Genomic DNA, 25,211 nt, shown 5'->3' with positions numbered 1-25,211 from the left:
TCAAGGCTTCAACAAATGAGTTGGGGCGGAGGAGACATAAACATTCAGTCCGTAGCATTATGCCAAACCGGATCCATTACCCTCACACCTCGGTTGAGTCACCCAATTCATTATCCTGATCTTTCCCACCACTGACATCCCAACCACTGATAAATACCCACTGATAAAATCTCTTACCCTCTACCTCCGTAAATCATTCACTCCTCTGAATACTCTTCATCTCCTCCATTTTCTTCCAGTTTGTTGCCTCCTTTTTGGTTTCACTTTCCCACCCCTAGGAGCCTAGAGAAATCATCCATGGACCTTAGAATTCGCTCACTAACTTCCCTCATCTTCTTGACCCCATCCTTCCTCTCCCCTGCCTCGCCAGTCCACCCTGGGCCAGTCTGATGGCTTGCCCTTTCCATGGTGCCACCCAGGCTGTGGCACAGGACAGTGGGGGGACGCCACAGCCACCTCAGGGTGCCCAACTCAGGTGGACATTCAGGTGTCACCCTTTTCCATCTCCTGGTCACAGGCTTTTCTCTTTTTTCCTCAGCAGCTGTGCCCCACATCTGTCTTTCCTCCTACTAACACTTTTCATTGTTTCCCACCTCACAAAGAAAACCCAGACTTTCAGATGAGAACTCATTCAGCTCAGTGGGAGGCAGCGTCACCCTGAGGTTAGGACTCAGACTCTGGAGACTGATCCCCTGCCTTCCATGTTAGGTCACCACTTACTGTGACCTCCTTGGGGAAAATTATCTGACCTTGGTTTTACCCTCCATAAAATGGGAAATGCAATAGTATCTATTTCACAGGATTATTGTGATGATTTAAAGTGCCTTGCCATGGAGTTTAAGAGGTCAGTAACCATTATTTTGGAAACCATGTTTATTTTTGGCTCTCTACCCCGGAAGACAGTGAGTGTAAGATGATTTTGGTACCAATTCCAATGGGGGAGGGGTGGCGGGGATCGGGGTGGGGAGTTTCTATACATTCAGGTAATCCTCCGACCTCAGCTGGGTCAGTTCAACTCAATTCTGACACTACCTGCCTGGAGATGATGTCAGATCCCACAGGTTAAGGGCTCAGCCCTACAAGACTGTCCCCTCCCGGCCACACACGTTTCAGCCACCAGTCACAAGCCCAGGTTGTCATCTGTGCCTCTGACCAACAGATTGGAGGTTCCCCTGGACACAGCCCCCTCAGGGTTGATTAATTTGTTAGAGCGGCTCCCAGAACTCAGACACCTTTTCCTGACTTGATCGGCAGTTTGTTAGAAAAGGATGTAACTCAGGAACAGCCAGATGGAAGAATTGCATGAAGAATGGTATGGGGTTGGGGCGCCTGGGTGGCTCAGTCGGTTGAGCATCCGACTTCGGCTCAGGTCATGATCTCGCAGTTCGTGGGTTTGAGCCCTGCGTCGGGCTCTGTGCTGACAGCTCGGAGCCTGGAGCCTGCTTTGGCTTCTGTGTCTCCCTCTCTCTCTGCCCCTCCCCCGCTCATGCTTTGTCTCTCTCTGTCTCAAAAATAAATAAAAACATTTTAAAAAAATTAAAAAAGGAATGGTATGGGGAGAGGGCTTGGAGCCTCCGTGTCCCCTCCAGGCACACCATTCTCCCCGAATCTCCATGTGGTCACCAACCCGGCACTTCTCCAGAACCTCTCCTTTTGGATTTTTATAGAGGCTTCATTACATAGTCATGATTGATGAAGTCATTGGCCACCGGGGACTGATTCAACCTGCAACCCCCTCCCCTCCCCAGAGGTCAGGAGGTGGAGCTGAAAGTTCTAACCCTCCAGTCGCAAGATTGGTTCGCCTGCCAAACCATCCCCACCCTTGGGGGTGGTCCAAAAGCCACCTCATTAAGAAAAGACACTTTTATGGCGCTCATCACTTAGGAAATCCCAAGGGTTTAGGAGTTCTGTGCGGAAACGGACGAAGACCAAACGTGTATTTCGTATCATAAATGACAATACCACAGAGTGCCATACATTTGGATACTGTTATGTGAGAGTTGACTGTTTACCAGGCAGGCTCAGCCTAGATAGGAGGTACGGCCTGAAAAATGACGACCATGTCTTAATCGTCTTGGTCCACCCAAGACTGCCTGGTGCCATCACGACACAGTACGTAATCAGTAAGTCACATGAATATATAAACAGGTGATTAAAACAACGCGATTCCTGCCTCCTCTGGCTAGGAGCATTTATTGAGCACCTGCTCTGTGCGGGGCTCACAGCCCGAAGCACTTGACACGTTTTAATCCACTTCATCCTTATCACCTGCTAAGCAGGAGGCTCTACGGTTATCCTCATTTCCCAGACGAAGAAACGGAGGCACAGAGAGGCTGAGCCCTTTGTTTGCGGTGACAGCAGCCAGGGAGCGGCTGAGCCGAAATTCAAACCCAGGCAAGTCTGAGCCAGCTCTCTCAATCCATCATGATGTGGCAAAGAAGTTTCCAGATTATTATTTTTTAACGTTTGCTTATTAATTTGAGAGAGACAGAGAGAGAGGTGGAGAGTGTGAGCAGGGGAGGAGCAGAGAGAGAGGGAGACACAGACTCTGAAACAGGCTCCAGGCTCTGAGCCGTCAGCACAGGGTCCAACGTGGGGCTCGTACCCACCTTACGGTGAGATCGTGACCTGGTCAAGAATCGGATGCTTCACCGACTGAGTCACCCGGGCGCCCCAGTTTCCAGATTATTTTGAAGGTACTTTGTAAATAACCTCAAAACCAGGACGAACTGAAGAGACCATTTCCAAGGAACATTACACAACTCAGGAAGTGGCAGCAGGCAGCCCCAGCAGAGCAGGACCGTCCCCGGCCAGCCAGCTCCTCCTGCTCACCGCACGATTTCCATCGCACAGAACAAATCGGCAAGAAATAGGTTCCCACCAATTTGCTCCCTCCATTCAATCCCACTGCATATCACACCCCCAGAGCAGCCTAGAAGCATGGAAAGATTGATAGATGCACTAGTGTTGAAAACCCGCGGAATAGCTTTTCTCCAATGACGTTATCAATCTTGTCCTGATACAATGCCGTGTAACTGCCTGAAAAATGTCACTTCCCAGCAGGACCTACACAGAGATTTTTGAGGCTACAGGATCTCGAGGAAGAGGGGAACTTGTCACATTTTATTGGTTCCTATCACAATACTCCACGTGTTTTTGGGGTTTTTTTTTCTTCCAGCCTCCTTTCTAAGCACTTCTTTGCAAGAGTCGTAGATTTCCCCTTCAACGAGACGGGTCTTAGAGCTCGGGATTTTTTTTTTTTCTCCCCTCCTCTCCCTCCTCACTTTTGGTCGATCTTGTGTTTTCTCCCACAGGCTCTGGCTGATAAAATTGGCATCGGCTGCTCTCTGGTTCGTGGGGAGTATGGCAGAGCTTGGAATGAAGTTCAGTTGATGAATGAATCTCGTAAGGGACTGATCGGGGCTCTCCCTCCTCCTGAGGTCTCCATAGTTGACCTCATGTTCCATCCAGGCGGGCTGATGAAGTTAAGGAGTAGAGAGGCAGATCTTTACAGATACCTCTAAACGATCAAATGACCAAACGGGGGTTCACGGGAGAGAAGTTCACTAGATACGCTTTCGCTGAAGTTCACCAATTGGTTTTATGTCTTTAAATAAAAGTATGAGAAATGTTCTTTCTGTCTGCGTAGGAATGAGGACACTGGGATTGAACTTGGTCGTGTTTCTGATTTCAGTCTCTTGGCAAGAGTTCGGTCTGATTGGATCATTTTATGCTCCCTGGCCCTCATGTAAAGTTTATTATTGTCAAAATTAATCCTCTCCACTGTTTCCTAAGGAGCCTCTGTGCCCTTTGGGAATCATGTGTAAAACCACCCAGCTGCTGTTCCCGGGACAATACCGTGGCCTCATGACTGTCATCCTTCATGCCCAGAATGCTTCAGGGACACTTGGCTAAATACACTCAATGGTGTTCAGTGTCTTCCGTCACCTTGTCCCACTTTTGTAAAGTAGGATTATTGATAGTTCGAACATTTCTAGATTGATTTTAGTACTATAAATTCCTTTCTAAAAATTTGCGTTCGTGTTTTTTAAAGTGTATTTCTGTCAATAACACCATTTAATATCCTTCACTGACCCAAAAATCTTTCTCAAACCTGTTCCCGTGAACTGTTTGTCTTCTGTCCTGTCTTGGATTACTTGAAACTATACCTCCAGTTCAAAACAATTCTGATTTCCTTTTACACGTTTTAATGCTGGGTCACGAAAAGAGTATTTTAAATGTATTTAGCTTAAAAATTCTTTCTTTAGAAACTTTTAAATGTAGAAATCGAGTAAATCTTTGTCAGAAATTGTGTTTTCGGTATTCAGAACAAAATGGGGAACAGACACCCATTTCAAATGATGAATAAAAACTAGTAATGGGATGACTCTCATCAAATATATATATCTTAGTCTGGCTTTGAGTCTCAAGTTTATTGTAACCGTTTTACTCGAAGGTTTTTAAAAGTCAGCTTGATTTTAGAAGTGAAGGCTGAGATGATTCTGTATGAACCGATGTGTAACTTCAAAGAATTTGTATTTCCTTATTTCAGAATAAAGCTCTTTATATCAAATGGTGGGGCAATTACATTTATCATGCAATTTCATGAACTGAAGCATAGATTATAGGATGCAAACCCGTCTAAGCATTTTCAAGCCTGTTTTGATCCAGAACGCATTTAAAGTGGATTACAGAGATATGTAAGATGTAACAAGGTAAAAATAAATGAAAAACAGGCCTAAGTGTCGGAAAGAAAGTTCACCAGGGCCAGGAATAAGCTTAGAATTCAAATGCATCCATGAAAATCCCATGCATTTGTTAGCAGTGGGTGAAAATTTGACGCTAAGCTCTCCAGCAGACAATGCAGAGGGAAATGCTATCAGTTACATGATTTATAATAGGGTCCGCTCGCTAAAAGCACAAAGCGGTTTCTCAGGAGGAACAAAGACCAGGGAATTTCCTCTTTGGGAGTTTCATACAGATGACAAATGTAATATAGAAAATAACATCTTTGAAAAACAACCTCCTAGTAAGTTCTGAAAAGGGTTTTCGTAGGCGATGGCCTAACATCAAAATGGATTCCATTCAGAGTCCCTGTGCTACAGTCCAGGTAGACATTACATTTTCCAGCCTGGTACAGGCCAAGGGTTACCCCCCTCTCCCCTTTTTTTCATCTTTGAAACATTTGTGTATAACGTCTCTCTCAGCGAGGCTCTAGGTAATTACTGAACAGGAATGAGTTTCAATTATATTTTCAGACAGTCCTTTGAAGTTTATCTATTTTGTGTTACCACGAGACAATACATTCACAATAGCCACACACAGCATAAAATACCTAGAAATAGATTTAATAAGAAATACATAAGAAAAACTGTAAAATTTTAACGAGATCTGAATTAATGAAGATACACACCATTTTCCTTGATGGAAACTCAGCAGTACAAAGATTTTAATGCTTCCCATATTAATATATGCATTTAGGATCTCATTCAGAATCCCGACACATTTCCTTTTCTGGAAACTGACAAATAGTAAACTTTATCTGGAAGAATGAATGCATATGCATGCCAATAATATTTGAAAGTAAGAAAACAAAGAATTGGCTTCATCATATACCAGGACATATATTAAAAGGCAGTAATAGGGGCGCCTGGGTGGCTCAGTCGGTTAAGCATCCGACTTCAGCTCAGGTCACGATCTCACGGTCCGTGAGTTCGAGCCCCGCGTCGGGCTCTGGGCTGATGGCTCAGATTCTGTGTCTCCCTCTCTCTCTCTGCCCCTCCCCTGTTCATGCTCTGTCTCTCTCTGTCTCAAAAATAAATAAACGTTAAAAAAAAAAAAAGGCAGTAATAAATTAGTATGGTATGGACATAAAAATAGAAAAATATTAACAGTACAGACACAGATACATATTATATACATATATATATATACATATATATGTATATAATATGTATATATATATATGGATTTAGTATTGATAAAAATCGCTTTTCTGCCAGGAACAAGGCACAGTGATAGCCTATTCAGTAAGTGACAACGGGAATAATTTTCCCAAGGGAAGATCCTTTCTATAATGACAGATAAATGAGAAGCCACAGAAGAAAATATCTGACAAGTTTGGCTCCGTAAATCTTTCAAATTCCTGTGTAGAAAAATACAGCACCAGCAAAAATATTTCTGTTCAGCAAAATAAAATGTAAGCAAAATCATAGTCAGGGAGTAAAATATTTGCAGCATATGTATCAGACATCATGTCAGTGTCCTTAACAAACAAAGAGCTTCTATAAACCAATGAGCAAAAGATAATCCACTTGGAGAATAGTCAAAGACAACGGTGTTTAAGTAGGGACATCCATACAGTGGTAATAAACAATCGCCAGATCTCAGTAGCCTGTCCTTTGTCGTATTACATGTCAAACACAGGTCAGTAAAGGAGGCTCTGTTTTCACACAGTCACCCAAGGACCCACGCTGACAGCAGCCCTCTGCTTTATAGCAGTATGACCCGGAACACATGACTGTCTAAGCCACTGCAGTGGGGGCAGAAAGTGCTGAGGATCTCTTTCGGGAATTAGGTGCTTTGGGCTGAAATAACAGGTTATTTGGTCAGAACTAGACCCAGGAAACATGGGGAAATATCTGGAACCAAGGAGATGTGAGTTGGAATCCTACTCTGTCACTTAAAAGCTGTGAATACCCCGCAGGTGTTGTGGTTGTGAGGTTTCAGAACAATGTATTATAAAGTAGTGTGTTGTTCTCTTCTGGAGGTCAAACCATTTCATTAAAATTAATACCTAACTTTTAAAAGCAGCTATTAATTGAATACAGAAATGGACAGGTAAATAGAATCCTCTCCCCAGGCTTCCCTCCCCGGCTCTTGAGCAGGTATCCTAAATGAGGATTCGAGTCTACACTGCACTTTTATGAAATACACATCAGATTTCAAATGCACTAATTCCTTGTCAAAGAAGCACCATTGTCGTCCACGAAAAATACTTTTCCGGATGCTCAAAATACTACGCGAAGTCAAATGGATACTGACCTTTTCTTTTTATTGCCACAGAATTCTTCAAATATGGTAACTTGTTTCTCAACAAGATTATCACCGCGATATTCCTCTGCAGAAGGTGTAATCTGGAGATACGATGCATCAGGAGATGGTGTGTTTTCCTTTAGAACTCTCCATTTATTTTAAATTTTTTAATGCTTTTATTTTTGAGAGAAAGAGAGACACAGAGACACAGAGACACAGAGAGAAAGAGACAGAGCATGACTAGGAGAGGGGCAGAGAGAGAGGGAGACAACAGAATCCAAAGCAGGCTCCAGGCTCTGAGCCATCAGCACAGAGCCCGATGCGGGCTGAACTCCCGGACCGTGAGATCATGACCTGAGCCGAGGTCGGACGTTTCACCCACTGAGCCACCCAGGCGCCCCTCCTTTAGAACTCTTCAAAGAAACGCTGTAATACATATATTAGTTGTTTCTTTCTTTTCCTAACTCAGCACTAATAAGGTAGGATAAACAGCCTCTACGAAAATTACATGGAAAATATCACTGTTTGGGGTGTAATCTTAAAGCAATACAATAGTAACAAATCACTTATCTACAATTTAGTATTTAAAAGTACTATTCTTTAAAGTTACCTGAATATTTTTATATTGATAACTAGCAAAAGCTTTGCTTGGGCTTATACTCTTAAAACCCTGAATATATATTATTTTAATAATAAAAGTGGACCTGACTTCAAAAGACAGCCATCAAAGTGTGAGCTGGGAATATATTAATATAATGAATTCAAATAAGGCTCTCACGGAACTCAGGCAGTACAGGAGACCTGTACTGATCTGCCAATAAACAACCCACAAATAACCATTTTTAAAATATTAAGTATTGTTGGAAAGGGTAAAGAAATTCTGCTGTGATTTTACTAATGAATTCAATAGGCCCTTATTATCGAGAAGCAATATAATAGCGGGGGTAAAGGCCTAGATTTTAGGGTCAGAGCTGAAGTTAAGTTGTGCGTCTTTTTCTACCTGTGTGACCTGGACAAAGTTACTCAACCTCTCTGTTCCTCAGTTTACTCTTTTGGAAAATGGGGAGACACAATAACAAATATGTGCATATTGTTTCCTATGTGTCAAGAGAAGCTAAGTAACTTATCCAAAAATCACTCGGCTAAGAAGCAGCAAAGTTTTAAATTTGAACCTGATTTGTTTCCAGAGGCTATGCTCCCAATAGTATGTGCCTAATAATCCCGCTGTTCAGTTGAAAGGCGACCATGGTGCGAATGACCGATGTGTGTGTGATTAGGGGCAGGAAGGAGTGTGGATATGGGAGTACACGCCCGCGTGTGCGTGCATGTGTGTATGTGGGTGTGTTTATAGCTCGTTTTCCTCACACTGCTCACACAGTGTTCTGTTCACGCCTCTTCCTTTAGCACATTTTGAGGGAATTCTTTATTCTATTTGGCTCCTGGGCCGGTCCGTCAACCCTTACTTCCAGTGCATTTTGAGGGTATGGACAGGCAAGCAGTTGTGCTTTACCTCACTTAGTCTCCGAGCACCTGGCTAAAAATTTAAGGGAGACTCTCACGCTGGCATTTTGTCTTCCTTGGTTTCTTTAGGCTGTAAGATGGACCTACTTGATGTTAATCCAATGGACCCCAGAGCAGTGGCCTTATTTTTCTACAAGGATGAGGACAAACGTGACCCGTCTAGGAAAGAAATGTTCCTAACTTCTGGAGGGTGAAGGGTCTGAGGGTTTACTCCAGGGGCAAGCTAACTGCCACAGTTTCTTGGCTGCTGGCATCAGACATGAGACTCCTGGGTCAAAGACAAAGGACTTCGTTACTCACCGCACAGCAAGCAGCATGAGCCAAGCACAGTGTGTCCGTTCTCTCTGCTCCCAAGTCTCGTGGGGACGACCTGGATAGACCCAGACGCATGCCAGCAAGTGCAGTGGATTGTGCATCGGGAGAGGGACCTTGCTCTTACAGAACCCAGTCTTTTACAATGGGCAGTAAGCATAGCCGCCCTTTCACCAGAGGGAGACACTATCTCTATCTTCCCAGGCTGTGTGCCAACATCCTTGAAAAGAGAGTCAAGGCAGAACAAAGGCAGTCAGGAAGCCTCTGAGTGTAAGACATGCAGAAACAAAGGAGAGTCACGGAGAATTCTCTCCCAGGCACTTGATCAATTCTTATGGTATAAAAGGCGTTATGGAATTTCTTATCTATAAAATAGAGAGATAGTCGACACATGGTTATGGAAACCTACCCTAGCCATTATCTCTATAGTTATATATATATATATATTTTTTAATTTTTTTAAGTATATTTATTTGTTTTTGAGAGAAAGAGTGCGAATGGGGGAGGGGCAGAGAGAGAGAAAGAGAGGCAGAGAGAGAGAGAGAGGGAGAGAGAGAATTTCAAGCAGGCTCTGCACTGTTAGCACAGAGCCCGATGCGGGGCTCGAACTCGCGAACCGTGAGACCGTGACCCGAGCCAAAACCAAGAGTCGGACACTTAACCGACTGAGCCACTCAGACACCCTGAGATACACCTCTTTATAACATTTTACATAAATAAAACTTTATTATGTATCCGTAATTGTATATCAGCTCAATGACTTATATATCAGCTCGATGACTCTTGAGTCCAATTTTCTTTCTAAAGGAGTGTTGGTGAGAGAGTGTGGTAGTTATCCTCCGTATCATCCCCCCTAATCTTTTGTTTACAAGTTCAAATTCAGAGAAGCCTCACTTTCTCCCCTGAGCTTCCCCGGATGCCTTTTGCTCTTCTGATGACCTCTCTAACGCTGTCTTTGGCACTCACTCTGGCGTTTCCCCGCACGCTCACTGCCTGGGCCCATTTTCGTAAAGCAAGTAAACATCAGGTGCTGTTTCCGAGCAACAGAGAAACTTGGGAGTCTGAGGAACTTGGGTGTGAGCCCTCCTCCTACCATTCTCAACTGTGGGATGTTGAGCAAATGTTTTGGTCTTCTTGTCTTTAAAACGAGGATGTAATAGGGACGCCTGGGTGACACAGTCGGTTAAGCACCCGACTCTTGGTCTGGGCACAGGTCATGATCTCAAGGTTTCATGAGTTCGAGCCCCACAGCAGGCTCTGCCCCGACAGTGCTGTGGAGGCTGCTTGGGATTCTCTCTCTCTCTCTCCCTCTCTCTCTCTGCCCCTCCTCGATTGTATGCTCCGCCTCTCTCTCTCTCAAAATAAATAAACTTAAAAAAATTTTAAATGAGGATGTAATAACACCAGCGACCTCACCAGGTTGCCCTGCGGAAGAAATAATAAGAAAGTGCCTGTAACTTGCACAGTGCAGGGCCAAACACGGTAAGCAGACAACTGTTAGCTATTATGCTTTGATCTCTCCCAACGAAACGGGACATTATTTCGCGTCTGACAGACACCTTACTGGCAGATTTACTAGCACGAGATGAGTTGAGCGGTATTTGTTGACTGTCTTGATGCCTGAAACGAGCTGACTTTAAAAACTAAAAATGGGCTTTTCACCCGTTTTCATTTTCCCCTGGATACTTTCGAAAGTAGCGGTGCGGTCAGGAGGAGTACTCTCATTTCCAGGTAAAACGCCTTCTCCCCTTCGGGGTAGGGGAGGCAATGACCGCACAGCCGCTTGTGAAGTTGTGCAACAGGAAGTGAAAATTCAGAAAGGCTCGCGGTCTTTGGAGCGGACGCCCCCACACCACCCTCATCGCGCATGCGTGCATCCCCACGTAACCCGCCCCTTGCCTATCCGCAGGATGCAACCTGTCGTGGCTGCTTCGTTAGGCGAGAACAGAGCGTGGCTCCCACGGCTTAATGACTTTGTATTGCTGCTTGGCCCAGCTCGTCTGCGACTGTGAGTGACTCATCTCGCACGTTTCCCTTCCAACGTACCGTTTGCGTCGTGAGGACCACTCAGGTCCTTGTTAACTTGCTAACCGTGCGTAGAGCTCCAGATTGGCTCAGATCTTTCCGTCATCGGAAACCTGCACAGGAGAAGGCCCTTGTTCTTACACGTCCCCAGTAATCGGCATCTGCTTTGGGTCTATTTCAGGCGCGAGTGTCTGGGTCTGACCTCAGGGCCATGAGCTGAGCGCCATCAATTTCCTTTTCCAGCTCCTAGGTATCAGCCCCCAAATCCTGCAGACAGTCGGACTCTGATTATCTTGAGAAAGTCCCAGTTTGTTTTACACAACAGCTGGCATACAAATGGAATCAAGCACTTTTAAGTAGTCATTAATCATACTGATGAGAACAGCTGAACCAAACAGTGTTCTCTCTAAGTACTTACACATCTGACATACAAATCAAGTGATCGTCCAATTAGTTATTTATAGGTTCCTTTCTTTGAAAAATCTTAATGTCTGTCTTTCCTTTTTGATATTCCATAGTCTTTACTTTTAGAGGAAAAAAAACCTTGAAAAACCCAGATGAATGCATTTATATCTATATTATCAAGTCATTTATCTGCTAAATCACTGAGCGATTTCGTTTATTTGCTTCCCAGAAAAAAAAATCTTTAATCTCTTTTAACTTTGTTAATATGCATAAGAGAAATGAGGAAAGAGAGGTACATATGATAGACGCTTACAGAACAGAAAGCTTGACTTGTATCCCTTCTATGCAATTATTTATTCCTTTAAGAATTAGGATGAGAGAGAAAACTTGGCTGAATGAGATGAGATTTTCCTTATTCAGTTTGAATTTTCCCTAGCTAAGTAGGACAATCATAAAATAAAAAGTAAAAAGGGAGCTCAGAATTGCCAGAGAGGGACATCAGTGCCCCACTCAGAGGTAATAATATGGAACCCACCCTAGCAGGCTTTAGGGATTAGCACAAAATTTAGCATCAGGAAAGCCCTGTCCATGCCCGGGAGCCATGATTACTAGCTACGTAGACATTACTGGTGAGTTAAAAACATTTATGGGATAACTCAAACGCTCCCTTCTTGCTCATGTTCTTTACTCAATGAGTGCCCTGGGACTCAGGATTGCCATGTGGCGCCATTCAGAGACTATGCTCACAGATATGAAATCCCATAGAAAGCAAATGGAGAAACGAGGAAGGCTTTGGTATATCTCTTAAATACTAGCCATCCGATTCCTTTTAGGCTTAGTCGGGGGTTCATCGTTCCATTATTGACAGAGTCCCAAAGGCCTGGGCTCTCTATCCCCCCATCTGGGGGATGGCGTCTGGCTGGGAACATAGTCCAGAGCCGTAAAGTAAATCACTCCAGGGAAGAAACCAAATCTTGCCTTAGCTTGTCGCTGGCCGAGCCTCGGAGCCTGGGAGAGGACACTCGGAGAGTAGCCTCCCCCAGGACATGTTCCGTTATCATTTTTCACGTACAGTTGGCATCTCTGTCGAAGACACCACGTAAAAAGGACACAAGAACCCGCAGAGGTCAGCTACGAACTAGAAAATTCCACAGAGAAGGTCAGAGTGGATCTTTAGCAAGTGTTCCAAAGTGTTCCCTCAGCTCAGGTTTCAATGTCAAGGGTTAAGTGTGGGTATGAAGACATTAATCCAAGCAGAGATTTGCAAGTTACCGTTCCTCAAAGTTAAAGAGAAACAAAAGAACGGAACTTTTTTCGTTAAGTACGCTCTACAGTTAACATGGGGCTTGAACTCACGCCCCCGCCCCCACCCCCCCCAGAGGTCATGAGTTGCATGCTTTACGGACAGAACCAGCCAGGCTCCCCCAAACTTTTTTTTTTTTAATGAACAGATTCGTTTCCATAAGGAGACAATTTAAAAAATATAAGAAATAAGTTGTCTAAGAAATTTGTCACCCACGCTACGCTGAATGCCTAGGTTGCAAGGTGCCATCGGCTTTAACATTTTGTTATTCCAGTTTTGTTGTTTGCTGATGACAGGGTTCATGGCAACTTGGCATACTGAAAATTTTTAGCTGACGGAATTTGAGTAACGGCAGGTGCGGGAAGGTCTCCCCGACCTCCCCGGTGGCCCCCAAAACAGGTCATGAGACCCTCACATGAGAGGTGCCCTCCCTATACCCAGAGGAAAGGAACATCCTCATCTCCAAAGACTGAACAGGGCGCTGAGAGGAATTCAAACAAAGAGGACTCGCTAAGTTTCCTCCAAGTTGACTGCAATTAGCTCGTATCTTTTTTTTTTTTTTTTCTAATTTTTTTTTTTAACGTTTTTTATTTATTTTTGGGGCAGAGAGAGACAGAGCATGAACGGGGGAGGGGCAGAGAGAGAGGGAGACACAGAATCGGAAACAGGCTCCAGGCTCCGAGCCGTCAGCCCAGAGCCTGACGCGGGGCTCGAACTCACGGACCGCGAGATCGTGACCTGGCTGAAGTCGGACGCTTAACCGACTGCGCCACCCAGGCGCCCCTAGCTCGTATCTTTTTGTCCTACTGTGTTCTCCCACAACTTTCCACCATCCTCCAAGCCCAGTGTAAAAACACACAGGGTTCACCTTTCTCGGGTCTTCTTTTTCTTATGAAGGCTCCTGGGTCATGTAAAGCCTATGTTAAATACATTTGTGTCCTTTTGTCTGGTGAACGAGAATTTTGTGAGTCCCATCTACGGAGCTCCAGCCAGAGAACCTACGAGGGTAGATGGACAAAGACCTTTCCCTCCCCTGCACTGAACCGGGGCAGGCTTGAGTTGGTTGACTCATCTCCTCGTCTTTTTGTTTATTTGTTTTTAAATGGTTATTTATTTTGAGAGAGAGAGAGAGAGAGGAGAGAGAGAGAGAGAGAGAGAGAGAGAGAGAGAGAAGAATCCCAAGCAGGCTCTGCGCTGTTGACCCGACACGGAGCTCGATCTCATGAACGGTAAGATCACGACCTGAGCCCAAGTCAGTAGTCGGGCACCCAACCGACTAAGTCACCCAGCCACCCCTCCTTGTCTTTTTAGACTCATGCCATTGAGACACGTAATCACTGAAATCCTTGGACCCTGAGAATATTTAGATGATGGGCTCCCAGTGCCCGTTGGTATGCTAGTTTAATTCTTGGGACTTGGGTATGTGGTTTCCACAGGGAGTAATATCTGTACCCTCCCTTTTGGAGCAATAGGGTCACTCACTCCCCAGTCTCCTAATTATGGATGTAAATTGTGAGCACGTTATGATTAGCATAACGCCTGGAAAGGTATCTCATTATAATTTTTTAAAGTTTTATGCACAGCTGTAAGCAAAATCCGAAATGACCATCGTGGGAGATGTGTGTCAGGGCATCGGCTGATACCGTGGTCATCAGGTTCATTGCCTAGCTCTGCTACTGAGTGGTCTTGGGCAGGCGACTCTGGCTCTCAGTTTCTTTGCCCAGAAAATGGCAATGACAATAATCCCTGCTCATCAGGTTGTTGTGAGAATCGAACAGATGAATAAACACAAAGCTGTCAACAACGGTGCCTGGCACAGAGAATGAACCCGGTGAATGTCCGCTCTCCTCAGCCCCTTCACACCATGCCTGGGGACCCAGATTTTCAGACATAATCCGTATAAAGGGGAATCTGCGGATTGAAACAATCCACAGCCTCCTTTCATTCAGTGCGGGCCGCCCTGGGTGGAAGGAGAACCGTGGCGCAAATCGCCTCCCTGACCGAACCTGAAAACCTCTCTCTCCTCCCCGGGGGTGTATAAGGGCGAGTTGGGGTGAGGACAGCTACTCCCTCCCACTTCTGCATCTGAAAAAACAAGACTAGGAAAATCTACCCGAATGGTTTCTGACAGCCCTAGGAGTATGATAAAAGGCTTCTTTTTTCTTAAAAGAAAAATCACTTTTAATCACTCAGTGTTAGGAGCCGGGAACTTTCTGTTGTGAAATAACCCGAGCTCCTGCTTCCTTTGCTCCCCCTGCAGAGCCCCGGGTGGGAGGAGGCAAGGGCGTCTGGGCAGAGCCCTTGAAACTCAAGGGCAAGGGAGGGCCCGGAAGGTCCAGGGTTTCCTGATCTCCAGGGCTGCAGACGACAGCTGGGCTTTCCAGCAATTCGGTCCTGCAAAGCAGGGAGGGTCCTCACGTCTGTACTTGAGATTCCCAGTGTGCTGGCTCACCAGGTGCACCTGTGGCAAACCTCATGGGGGCAAAAGCTGGTTTCCCAGCCCAGTTTCCACCCTTTTCTCCCAGCACACCCCCCTCCACCCCCACACACCCTCAGGTTCATCAGAGGCTGCTCTCTGGAGGCCCATTAATTCCAAAGCCTTCTTTCTAGAATGATGAACTCTTCAGAATCTGCATTGTTTTACTTTTTTTTTTTTTTTAATGTTGATTTATTTTTGAGAGAGAGAAAGACAGAGTGTGAGCGGGAGAGGGGCAGAGAGAGAGGGAGACACAGAATCCAAAGGAGGCTCCAGGCTCCGAGCCGTCAGCACAGAGCCCGATGCAGGGCTGGCACCCATGAACGGCAAGATCATGACCTGAGCCGAAGTCAAAAGCTTAACCACCTGAGCCACCCAGGTGCCCCAGAATCTGCATTTTAAAGGTACAAAAAACTTGAGGCCAAATGAGTGACTCCTTAATTGTGGGAGTTCAAGTCTCAGTGAATGTCCTCAAGTGCATTCCTTTGTTCTCGTGCTCGTGATAGGGGATACGGAAAACGGAGCAAAGAAGTTTTCTATCAAGAAGAGTATTTGTGGGGCGCCTGGGTGGCGCAGTCGGTTAAGCGTCCGACTTCAGCCAGGTCACGATCTCGCGGTCCGTGAGTTCGAGCCCCGCATCAGGCTCTGGGCTGATGGCTCGGAGCCTGGAGCCTGTTTCCGGTTCTGTGTCTCCCTCTCTCTCTGCCCCTCCCCCGTTCATGCTATGTCTCTCTCTGTCCCAAAAATAAATAAAAAACGTTGAAAAAAAAAAATTAAAAAAAAAAAAAAAGAAGAGTATTTGTGTTTTGATAGATTTCTTTCCAGCCTATTAATCTGTACTTTTTAAAAACCTTAATGGCCTACTGAATATGCAGATTTTGTTCCTATCCAACATAGATCACAGCTATTTAGGAAGGACACTGGGGGAGAAGGGCTGGAACAAGAGGGATCCTTCTGGCGTCCAGAAGTCGTGCTACAGTCAGCAGCTCCGTGCCCTGGACACCTGCCATTGTCCCTCCCCTTGTTCAAGGGAAAGCCCGGCAATAAGCAAAGTGGGGAGAAAAGAACTTGGCCATGGTACGTTTCCTGCCTCCTCTTCCTGTGCTTTGAGCCACTGGCCCCTTCTCAAAGGCCTTGGCTTTGTGGAATAGCAGCCACAACCCGTGACAAGCTGGGTGATAAATAGGATATTGATGGGCAATTACCTGACACCAAATAGCTCCATAAATCAACGCGCTAGAAGCTGGTACCACAGTCAAGGGCAGCTCTCAGTGAATGCAGGCCCCACAGCCCCGCGAGGTGACGAAGGGGAGCAGAGGCAGGGCCCCTTTGGAGCACCTTTCGGAGAATGGAGATCTCCTACATGGGGAGCAGATGCCCCCCGCTCCTGCCACGCTGCGGCTGCCAGGTCAGGGTTCGTGAGGCCTCAGGAGGGGTTCCAGCCCAAATGGGGCTGAGTTCTTGCTTTGGTGCCTTCCCGCTATGGTCAGCTCCGTGATCTCTCGCGACCTTCTCCTGCATGGGGAGTTTAAAAATGATTAGCAGGTACCGGGGTGGCTCAGTCGGTTAAGCGTCCGACTTCGGCTCAGGTCATGATCTCACGGTCCGTGGGTTCGAGCCCCGTGTCGGAGTCTGTGCTGACGGCTCAGAGCCTGGAGCCTGCTCTGGATTCTGGGTCTCCCTCTCTCTCTCTGTCCCTTCCCCAGCTCGCGCTCTGTCTCTCCCTCTCTCTCAAAAATAAACCAACATTAAAAAAATGTTTTTTTGTAATTAGTGTCTCAGGATTCTGAAAGTAATACAGTCTCATTGTGGAGACTTGTTAAGAGGTTAGACAAATATATAAAGAAGCAACTGTCACTCACAGTCCCGTGACCAGGGGTAACTAACCTCTGTTAATATTTTGCCCCCTTACAGGCTTACAAAAAATGGTATACCCATAATCCTGGGTGCTACAAAGCTGTGCATTTTCATCCTCTGGCCCCATCACCACCCATTCAAGGACAAAGCTTCCCTCCCCTCCCCACCACCGGGGGGCCAATTCATCTTTCCCTCCTTCAAAAGGCGGGGAGTGCAAATGTCCGGCAACCACTCACTGTCTTGCCACAAGATGGCTCCAGAAGCTTCGAGCTGCCCTGATGCCTGACATGCTGAGTCCTCCCCGCTCAGTCTTATTCCAGACACTGCAGGATGTGCCATACCACCCACAAAATGTCCACCCAGGCAGAAAAGAACATTCCACTACAAAAAGAAGGAGAAGAAAAAGAGAGAGAAAGAGAAAGAAAGAGAGAGAGAAAGAAAGAAAGAGAAGAAGAAGAGAGAGAAAGAGAAAGAAAGAAAGAAAGAACGAAAGAAAAAGAAAGAAAGAAAGAAAAAGAAAGAAAACGAAAAACTTGGAAATCTGATCTTAAAGATAGACAATTTAGGCGCTCCAGGCGGAGACGTTTGCCAGAGAGAATGACAATCCACTCTCCTGACTGTCCCCGGGGAAAACCTTTACAGACTTCTCTCTGGTGGGGCTCCTTCCTGGGAGGAAAAGAAGATCGAACAAAGGCTTTGCTCCCTCACTCCTACGGGAGTCATTCTTAGAAATAATAAATGAAGTCAGATTGAGAGACTTAATAAAGTCCTCTAATACAGTTATTTTGCAGTTAATGACTGAAGCTTTCTTTAAAGCCCCTTTGCAACAACATTTTAAATCCAGAAAAAGCAGGAATTGCTGGAAATGAACACTCCTTGATGCCTCATCTTTCAGCCAGTATATGCAGACCAGTACAGGGCACGGATGTTTTTCACTTGCTGTGGGGATATATCTCATTTCTCATAAGGTTCCTTATCCATTACAGCCTACGTGGAATTTACCCGTTGTGTTTCCGCAGTCACACAAGCATGTCTAAATGAAAAACACACCTTCTCGGGCCCTCTAACAAAATCAATCCCTCAGCAGGAGAGTGAAAGCTTGTCTAGATCTTGCATTGAAATGCACATTTGCATGCTAATTACCCAGAAAGCCCTCAAATTCACCGAGGTGTTATGGAAATGCTAAGTCGGAATTCTAGGAGCCCAGGAACAGGGAACGGTTTTGATGGAAACAACTGGAGTACAATTTATGTTCAAAGTCATTTCTAGAATCCGCTTGAGTTGGATTCGTCGTGTCCAGATGAACCAGAGACCGGTCTCTCGAAGTTGGTTTGACCATGAGCAGCAAACAGCTCACTTTTGTTTCTATGCCATTTACAGCCTAGGGACGCCTTTTCACTCAGGCTCCAAAGTCTGTGTGCCTGAATAGGAGAAAACTCAAACATCAAAACTCACAGACCGCTGCAAAGAAGCACTCAGTCACAGCTCCAAAGGTTCTGTTCGATGGCTAAAAATACATTGTTTTCAAATAGGGTGATAATTGAAAAGAATTATTCTCTGATTGAATAAAATGAAGCTGCATCTATTCAGCAAAATCAATCTGCGAACACAATTTGCACACTGCTTTCTTCCCCTGGAAACGACAAAGTGTTCATACATACAAATGAAAAGCAAAAAGCTTTTTGGTTTTCTTGATTTTCTCCATTCTCTATATATTTGAGGGGAGTGGGAAACATTTTTCCTTCTCCCTTCTCGGGAGGATGCTCTGTTTCTTTTGTTTTGCCATTTGTTTTTCTTTCTGTTTTCCTTCTGGAAGGTTTTGAAACCCCCAGGAACGCCAAATAGAAGGGGACATTTTTCTTAAGTCTGTGGTGGTGTTTTATGCTCTGACTTGGTTTTCTACTTGTGCCAATGGATCTTCTGTTCGGAATGTTCTCTCACGCACCAGTGGTGTCAGAGGGGCAGCACTCCCACATTCACCAAAAACTCCGGCAAGGCAGGGCCAGTGTGCCTGCCTTCCTAATCCTGAGTCCAAACCAGCCTCATAACTTGAATGGAGCACACAGGTTACCCACTTTCTTGTCCTCTTAGTTCAAAATCTCTCTCTCAAAATTATTTGTGCTTTTAAATCTTGAATTAAAATCATGCATTGGGACCCAAAAGACTTGTTCACCTTTTTGCATTGTTCTCCCAGAACCAGGGATCCCCAGTGGTGCGTGGGGGTGGAACAGTAACAAAGAGGGCAGGGTGTAGAAGCATGCGGTGTAGACAATGTGTTATGTGTCTACACCGTGATATTAGCACGTTCCGAACACCAATCAATAGTACACCGGGTTATTAAAACCTTTTTTCTATACAAACTGAGGGGATTATGAGAAATCCAAGAAATAGTCTAGCAGTTATCTCTCCATGGTAAACATAATGTAATGGCAGCTATTTTTAGAGGCAGTTGACTCAGTTTCTCCCCAAGATACGAAGCTCCCCAGCCAAGATGAGTGTCAACCACACTGGTGATCGGAGGACTGTGCCTCTGTAACCCAAGCGGAACCTATCTTTCCTCTATACCGTCCTCCCCTCCTCCATCATTTAATTCATTCATAAAACAACTATGAAGAACCTGTTATCCAACAATCATACTAAAAATTCACCCAGAAAGGGTTCCACCGTCCTAGAAAATAGATCTGCTCCCACTGACGAAGATTCTTTCCTTGACCAAACTTGGGACAGGATCCTCCGCTCCCTCTTTTAAGTAAGTCTCATCCTTGGACCTTGTCTTTGACCTGCCTCGTCCAGTTGTAGCAAAAAATCCTGCCGAGTCGGTTTGGTAAGGATTCTCCCATCCTTGGTATCTTGCCTGCATCGAGCATCCGGTCAAATGGGTTTAGCAAGAATCCCTTCTTAAACACAAGACAATAGGTCCAAAATGGAGTTGCTTGTGCTAAGACTCACGTCACTAAACCTGTGAGAGTCTTCATTCTGTACAACTCCTTGGAGATTGTTTCTGTCTGCTAGATGGGATGCGATGTGATTCATGGATCGTTGCATTAAGCCAATAAGATCTTTAAAAGTTATGCAATTGAATTTTGCTTTTTACCACCCCTACCCTTGATGTCTCTTCTTAGTGATTTGCCATCCATTGACTCCCCCCCACCCCACTCTGTTCCTTGGCTATAAAATCTCTAGCTGTCTTTACTGTATTTGGAGTTCAGCCTGATTTTCTCTCCCCTACCTCTCAGCGATAGCCTTGACACCTTGCAATAGTCCCCAATAAACCTTTTCTTATCCTTTTAACAAATGCCAGAATGATTTTTTCCTAGCAACCCAAATAGCTGAGTACTTAAAGCTTATTTAGACCTTATGTATATGAATAGTCCATTGATACTCTGTTTTTATTCTTTCTGAAAGAACTTCTATATATTACCTTCCGACTGCACATATGCCATCGTTAAAGAAGGAAATGACGTCGGGGCGCCTGGGTGGCTCAGTTGGCTAAGTGTCCGACTTTGGCTCAGGTCATGATCTCGAGGTTCGTGGGTTCGAGCCCCCGCGTCGGGCTCTGTGCTGACAGGCAGATCCTGGAGCCTGTTTCGGATTCTGTGTCTCCCTCTCTCTCTGCCCCTCCCCCACTCACACTGTCTCTCTCTCTCTCTCTCTCTCTCTCTCAAAAATGAATAAACATTAAAAAAAAAGGAAGTGACGAACCATAACATCTTTAAGGCAACCAAAGCGTGCCAGAGAAAATGAGTATTTCAAATCTACACTTGATAAAAGCCACTGCCCTAGTTAGACTCAATAATGACAAGAGAGATTTAAAGCTTGAAGAATTCCTAGAGACCATCTTGTTCAACCTTCTTATTTTACGGGGGAAAACTAAGACTCAGAGAAGCAAAGTGATTCGCTAAAGGTTTTTAAGAAGTTCCTGGCAATGCTCGTCCCAAATACAGGTCTCCGCACTCCCAGGGAAGTTGGCTTTCCATTCCTGAGGGAGGTGCGAAACCTGACCAACTGGCCCCTCAAGAGCAAAGAAAATGTCTTCTTTTTTGTGGCCTCCACCAGATCCTGTCTCCAGGCCCCAGTCCCCTCCCCCAGGAGTCAGCCCAGCCCTGGGTGCCAAGAGAGTGTCGAATGCACCGAGGGTGAGGAGGTCAGTGCTGGGCCCAAGTGCAAGGGTGAGGCTCTTGTCTATGCTCTGCAGAGGACTCGTGTCTTACCTGTGAGATGAAAAGGCCAGACCAGGTCTTTCTGGCTTACCAAGCACTGTCACATGGGAGTCCACAGGACGGCCACAGACACCTGGGAGGCAGGTCCATCCACACCTAAGAGAAGCGAAGAGAGAACCTCAGATCGGGGAGGTTTTTTATTTTTTGTTTTTGTTTTTTTTAATTTTTTTTTTTTTTTTTTGAGATAGAGACAGAGCATGAAAGGGGGAGGGTCAGAGAGAGGCAGACACAGAATCTGAAACAGGATCCAGGCTCTGAGCTGTCAGCACAGAGCCCGACGCGGGGCTCGAACTCACAAACTGCGAGATCATGACCTGAGCCGAAGTCGGCCGCTTAACCGACTGAGCCACCCAGGCGCCCCTCGGGGAGGTTTTTACATAACCACTGAGTGTCACCTTTCTAAATCTTTTTACCACAATGATTCATGATAAACCCTCCTTATTCCATCACTGGTACAGTTACAAAAATAATTTATAGTGATCATAGTTAGACTCCTAGGACTGTGTCCACATTATAGATTTCCCCAAGGAGTTCAAATAATCCAGAAATCAGGATGGATTCCTGGACTTGAGCAGTATCCCCAGTGACCCGCCGCCTCCTTGGCAGAATCCCCTGGGGAATGTCCTGTCCTGGGACCCCTCCCTCCTCCTGGCAACTTCATGGGAATACTCCCACTGTCTGGCCGAATCAGAAACTGGCTGATGTGAGGGCACTCTTGCGACGTGGGAAGAGAACGATTTCTCTCTGCCTGGAGTGTGTAAAACATGAACAGCATAGTGTAGAGTAGCTCTTAAATCATTTATATTTTCCCTTTTTATGATGCCATTGCAAATTAGCTATTTTTTGCATTTGTAATTAGAGGCTGGAACAGATGGGGAGGCCGTGGTTCAGGGAGATAAATTTGCAGCCATCCACTGGCTGCTGGGTACCCCTCGCTGTAAGTCATCCAAATGCCTCCTGGGAAGCCCGGGTGCCAGGACCTGGGCCTTGTTCCCCACCCCCACCTCCAGCAATCTCTTTCCCAGTTGGGGAGACTCCCGCTTGCCAGTTGTAACTTCTTCCCAGTTATCGAGGGGAAGGAAGCATCAAAAGTAGAAACTACAGGGGCGCCTGGCTCAGTAGTTAAATTGGTTAAGCGTCCGACTTCAGCTCAGGTCATGATCTCATGGTTTGCAGGTTCGAGCCCCGCATCGGGCTCTGCGCTGACAGCTCAGAGCCTGGAGCCTGCTTCAGATTCTGTGTCTCCCTCTGTTTCTGCCCTTCTCCCTGCTCATGCTCTGTCTGTCCGTCTCTCTCAAAAATAAATAAACATTAAAAAAAAAAAAAAGAATAGTTTTGGGGCTCCTGGGTGGCTGGTCAAGCATCTGACTTCGGCTCAGGTCACCATCTCACGGTTCCTGGGTTCGAGTCCCGCGTCGGGCTCTGTGCTGACAGCTTAGAGCCTGGAACCTGCTTTGGATTCTGTGTCTCCCTCTCTCTCTCTCTCTCTCTGCCCCTCCCCTGTTCACACTCTGTCTCTCTCTCTCTCTCTCTCTCTCTGTCTCCAAACTAAACATTAAAAAATATATTTTTTAAAGAAGTAGAAGCTACGTTTCCCACAAATCCCTTCAGCCCTCAAGTGTATTTGGAACACACAGCAAGCACTCTACTCATGACCTGTGAACCCCGGGCATCAGTTTGAAAGTCACAAAACTAGTTTTCAAACGAGAGCTGATCACAAGTCAAGAAGCACAAGTCAAGAGGGAAGGGTTGCGGCTAATCATCAACCATCTCATTTTGCCTGAAAGCTATTTCTGAAGGGATAACCGGCTCACGGGTCCTGAGTTCTGAGCACGGTGTCTGCCTCATGCTTAATAAATGCCTGGGGAAGGGTGCTTGGCTGGGCAAATAAAACACGTAGGAGTGGAAAGGTAATTGTGTTGTATGAGGTGATTTTGTTGTGTGAGGCTCTTCCTGGAGCAGCCAATCAAACCCAGGATTCTTTCACGTCCTGAGCCCCTGGGCTCCGTGGGCGGCCAAGCTGGGACGCGGAGGCTCACTGTTCCCCCCCTCCCCCCCCCCCCCCCCCCCCCCCCCCCCCCCCCCGCTCCCGGGAAGGCTCCAGCTCTCGCTGCCCCCAGCCGGGCTGCGCCACCCGGGAAATCTCTTCTTTCCCAGAACATCTCCTCTGCTCTGAGAGCACATCCAGCTGCAATCAAGCCACTGGAAGGCCTCAGAAAATGAAAGGTAAACTGGCCGAAAAGGCTCAGCTCCTCTTTCGGCCCCCAGGAAGAGGTTTACGTTGGGGGTGGTATTGGATAGCGGCTGGGGCCCCATGAACACATCGCTACCACCACAAATCAGCCCGATGACACTGGCCAAATACACTCTGGGATTGCAAGGCGCTGCCTTTTGTTGAAACGTAAAACGAGGCGGGGAAACTGGATATGGGACACGGGCATGAGAATCAGGAACGGGTCTGAAATCCACTTGGAGTCCTGCTTCTGTTCTCTCTGCCGTGAAAATACGGTTTGGGTTACATGGCATATGGGTAATACCTCGCGGCCCGCCCTTACAATTGTTCCTGTCCAACTTGACCCAGCCTGCAAAGAGCTGCTGACAGCCAACAGCTGAAGGAAGACGTTTCGACTGGTCCTGGCGAGCAGATGTTTGTGTGCTGGGGTCTTAGATGGGTGACGGCATTTTCGACGCTCTTTGTAAACTAAAACCTGACATTTGTTACCGTTTGGAGAAAACAATATCGTAAAGAAAGAGCTTCTAAGAAAGAATAAACCACGCTCGGGAGTGGGTTTGAACTTCGGAAGAGCACTCGCCCCAATACCCAGAGCAGCAAGGAGAAAACTGAGATTTGCCACTTGCCATTTGATGTCTCTTTGGGGGGCGGGGGGGGGGGGGCGCCAAATCCCAGCATCTTTCAATTAAATGCTTGACGTGACAGATTTCGCTTCCACATCCCCTCCCGTCCCACTTCTCCCCAAGATGACATCCGGGGGGTCAGTGGTCCACAGAGCCACTGGGTCTGTGAGATCGATCATGGAGAACGGCAGGCTCCTGGCCTGCCTTTCAAGGAAGGGGGGGTGGGGACACTAAGCTGTCACCGTGGTCACAACCATTAGCCTCTGGCCACAAATTCCATGTGTTCTCTGGCTTCTCTGTTCCAAGCCTCTGTCAGCCATTGAGCCCTCCAGCCCCTCTTGCTGGAGCATGCAGTAGGTTCTAGATCCCCCCACAAACTCTGTAAAGACTGGGCAAAGCTTTGGGGTGCCTGAGTGGCTCTGTCGGCTGAGCATCCAAGTTCGGCGCAGGTCATGATCTTGCAGCTCGTGAGTTCGAGCCCCGCGTCGGGCTCTGTGCTGACAGGTCGGAGCCTGCTTCGGATTCTGGGCCTCCGTCTCTCTGCCCCTCCCCCACTCATGCTCTGCATCTCCAAGTCTCTCAAAAATGAATGAACAATACAAAAGTTAAAAAAAAAAAAAAAAAAAGATTGGACAAAGCCAGAAGCACTAAGTGCTATGGCCACTGGCCCAGACACACGTCCCCCCACCTCCAAAGCTGCACGGCAGCTCCCTGGCAGGGTGTTGAGCAAAATGCAGGCGTCCTTTGGAGGCTTACAGCCTCCTCCATCCTGTACCCAGGAAAACGGGCCGCTGGTTCCTGATGTGCTCAGGTTTTCCAAAATGAACAGAACGCCTCTTGCCTACCCTGTCCCTCCTACTCAAGAGCTGCAAGAACACGAAGCTTGGCATTTGACCTTCTCATCTTACTTATTCTCTGACCTTCCACCCTCCACCAGTGGAGAGAATGGACGCTCCCTTTACTTTCACATCCGCCTTCTTTACTCCAGCCTCACGATGAGCTGTTGTTTCATTGAGCGATTGCTGTGTAACCAGCAACTATAAATCCTAGCCGCATATAACTTTGAGCACTTACTGAGCTGACAGGCCGGTGGGCATGCTGAGGTCGGCTGATCTAGGCGGGCCTCCCCTGGGCTGGCTGTGCTCTGTGGCCCTCAGCCCCTTCTCAGCCCAGAGGGCCTGCCCAAGCCTGTGCTTCTCCG

At 46.5% G+C, this 25,211-nt stretch overlaps 1 protein-coding gene and 1 long non-coding RNA gene across 12 annotated transcripts in view; both read left to right on the top strand.

Annotated features, from left to right (window-relative positions):
• ARMC3 (armadillo repeat containing 3) overlaps positions 1–9,265 on the top strand; it is a 106,927-nt gene extending 97,662 nt beyond the window's left edge. For 9 of the 11 annotated variants that reach the window (XM_058681708.1, XM_058681707.1, XM_058681705.1 and 6 more), the window contains one exon: positions 3,315–4,573. In XM_058681708.1, coding sequence (XP_058537691.1) covers positions 3,315–3,524 — 210 coding nt within the window. In that variant the 3' untranslated portion in view covers positions 3,525–4,573. Of the gene's footprint in view, positions 1–3,314; positions 4,574–8,625 lie in introns of those variants that run through there. The other 2 variants (XM_058681706.1, XM_058681709.1) reach the window with 2 other exon arrangements.
• A 6,678-nt stretch (positions 9,266–15,943) lies between these two features.
• On the top strand, positions 15,944–17,717 carry LOC131483505 (uncharacterized). Its single transcript, XR_009247746.1, has 2 exons — positions 15,944–16,154; positions 16,992–17,717. It is a non-coding gene; the product is annotated as an uncharacterized LOC131483505 (long non-coding RNA).
• The last annotated feature ends 7,494 nt before the right edge of the window (positions 17,718–25,211 follow it).

This window comes from Neofelis nebulosa, chromosome 8 (genome assembly GCF_028018385.1).
Source record: "Neofelis nebulosa isolate mNeoNeb1 chromosome 8, mNeoNeb1.pri, whole genome shotgun sequence".
Classification (NCBI taxonomy): Eukaryota; Metazoa; Chordata; class Mammalia; order Carnivora; family Felidae; genus Neofelis; species Neofelis nebulosa.
This window is presented reverse-complemented; position numbering and strand designations above follow the sequence as displayed.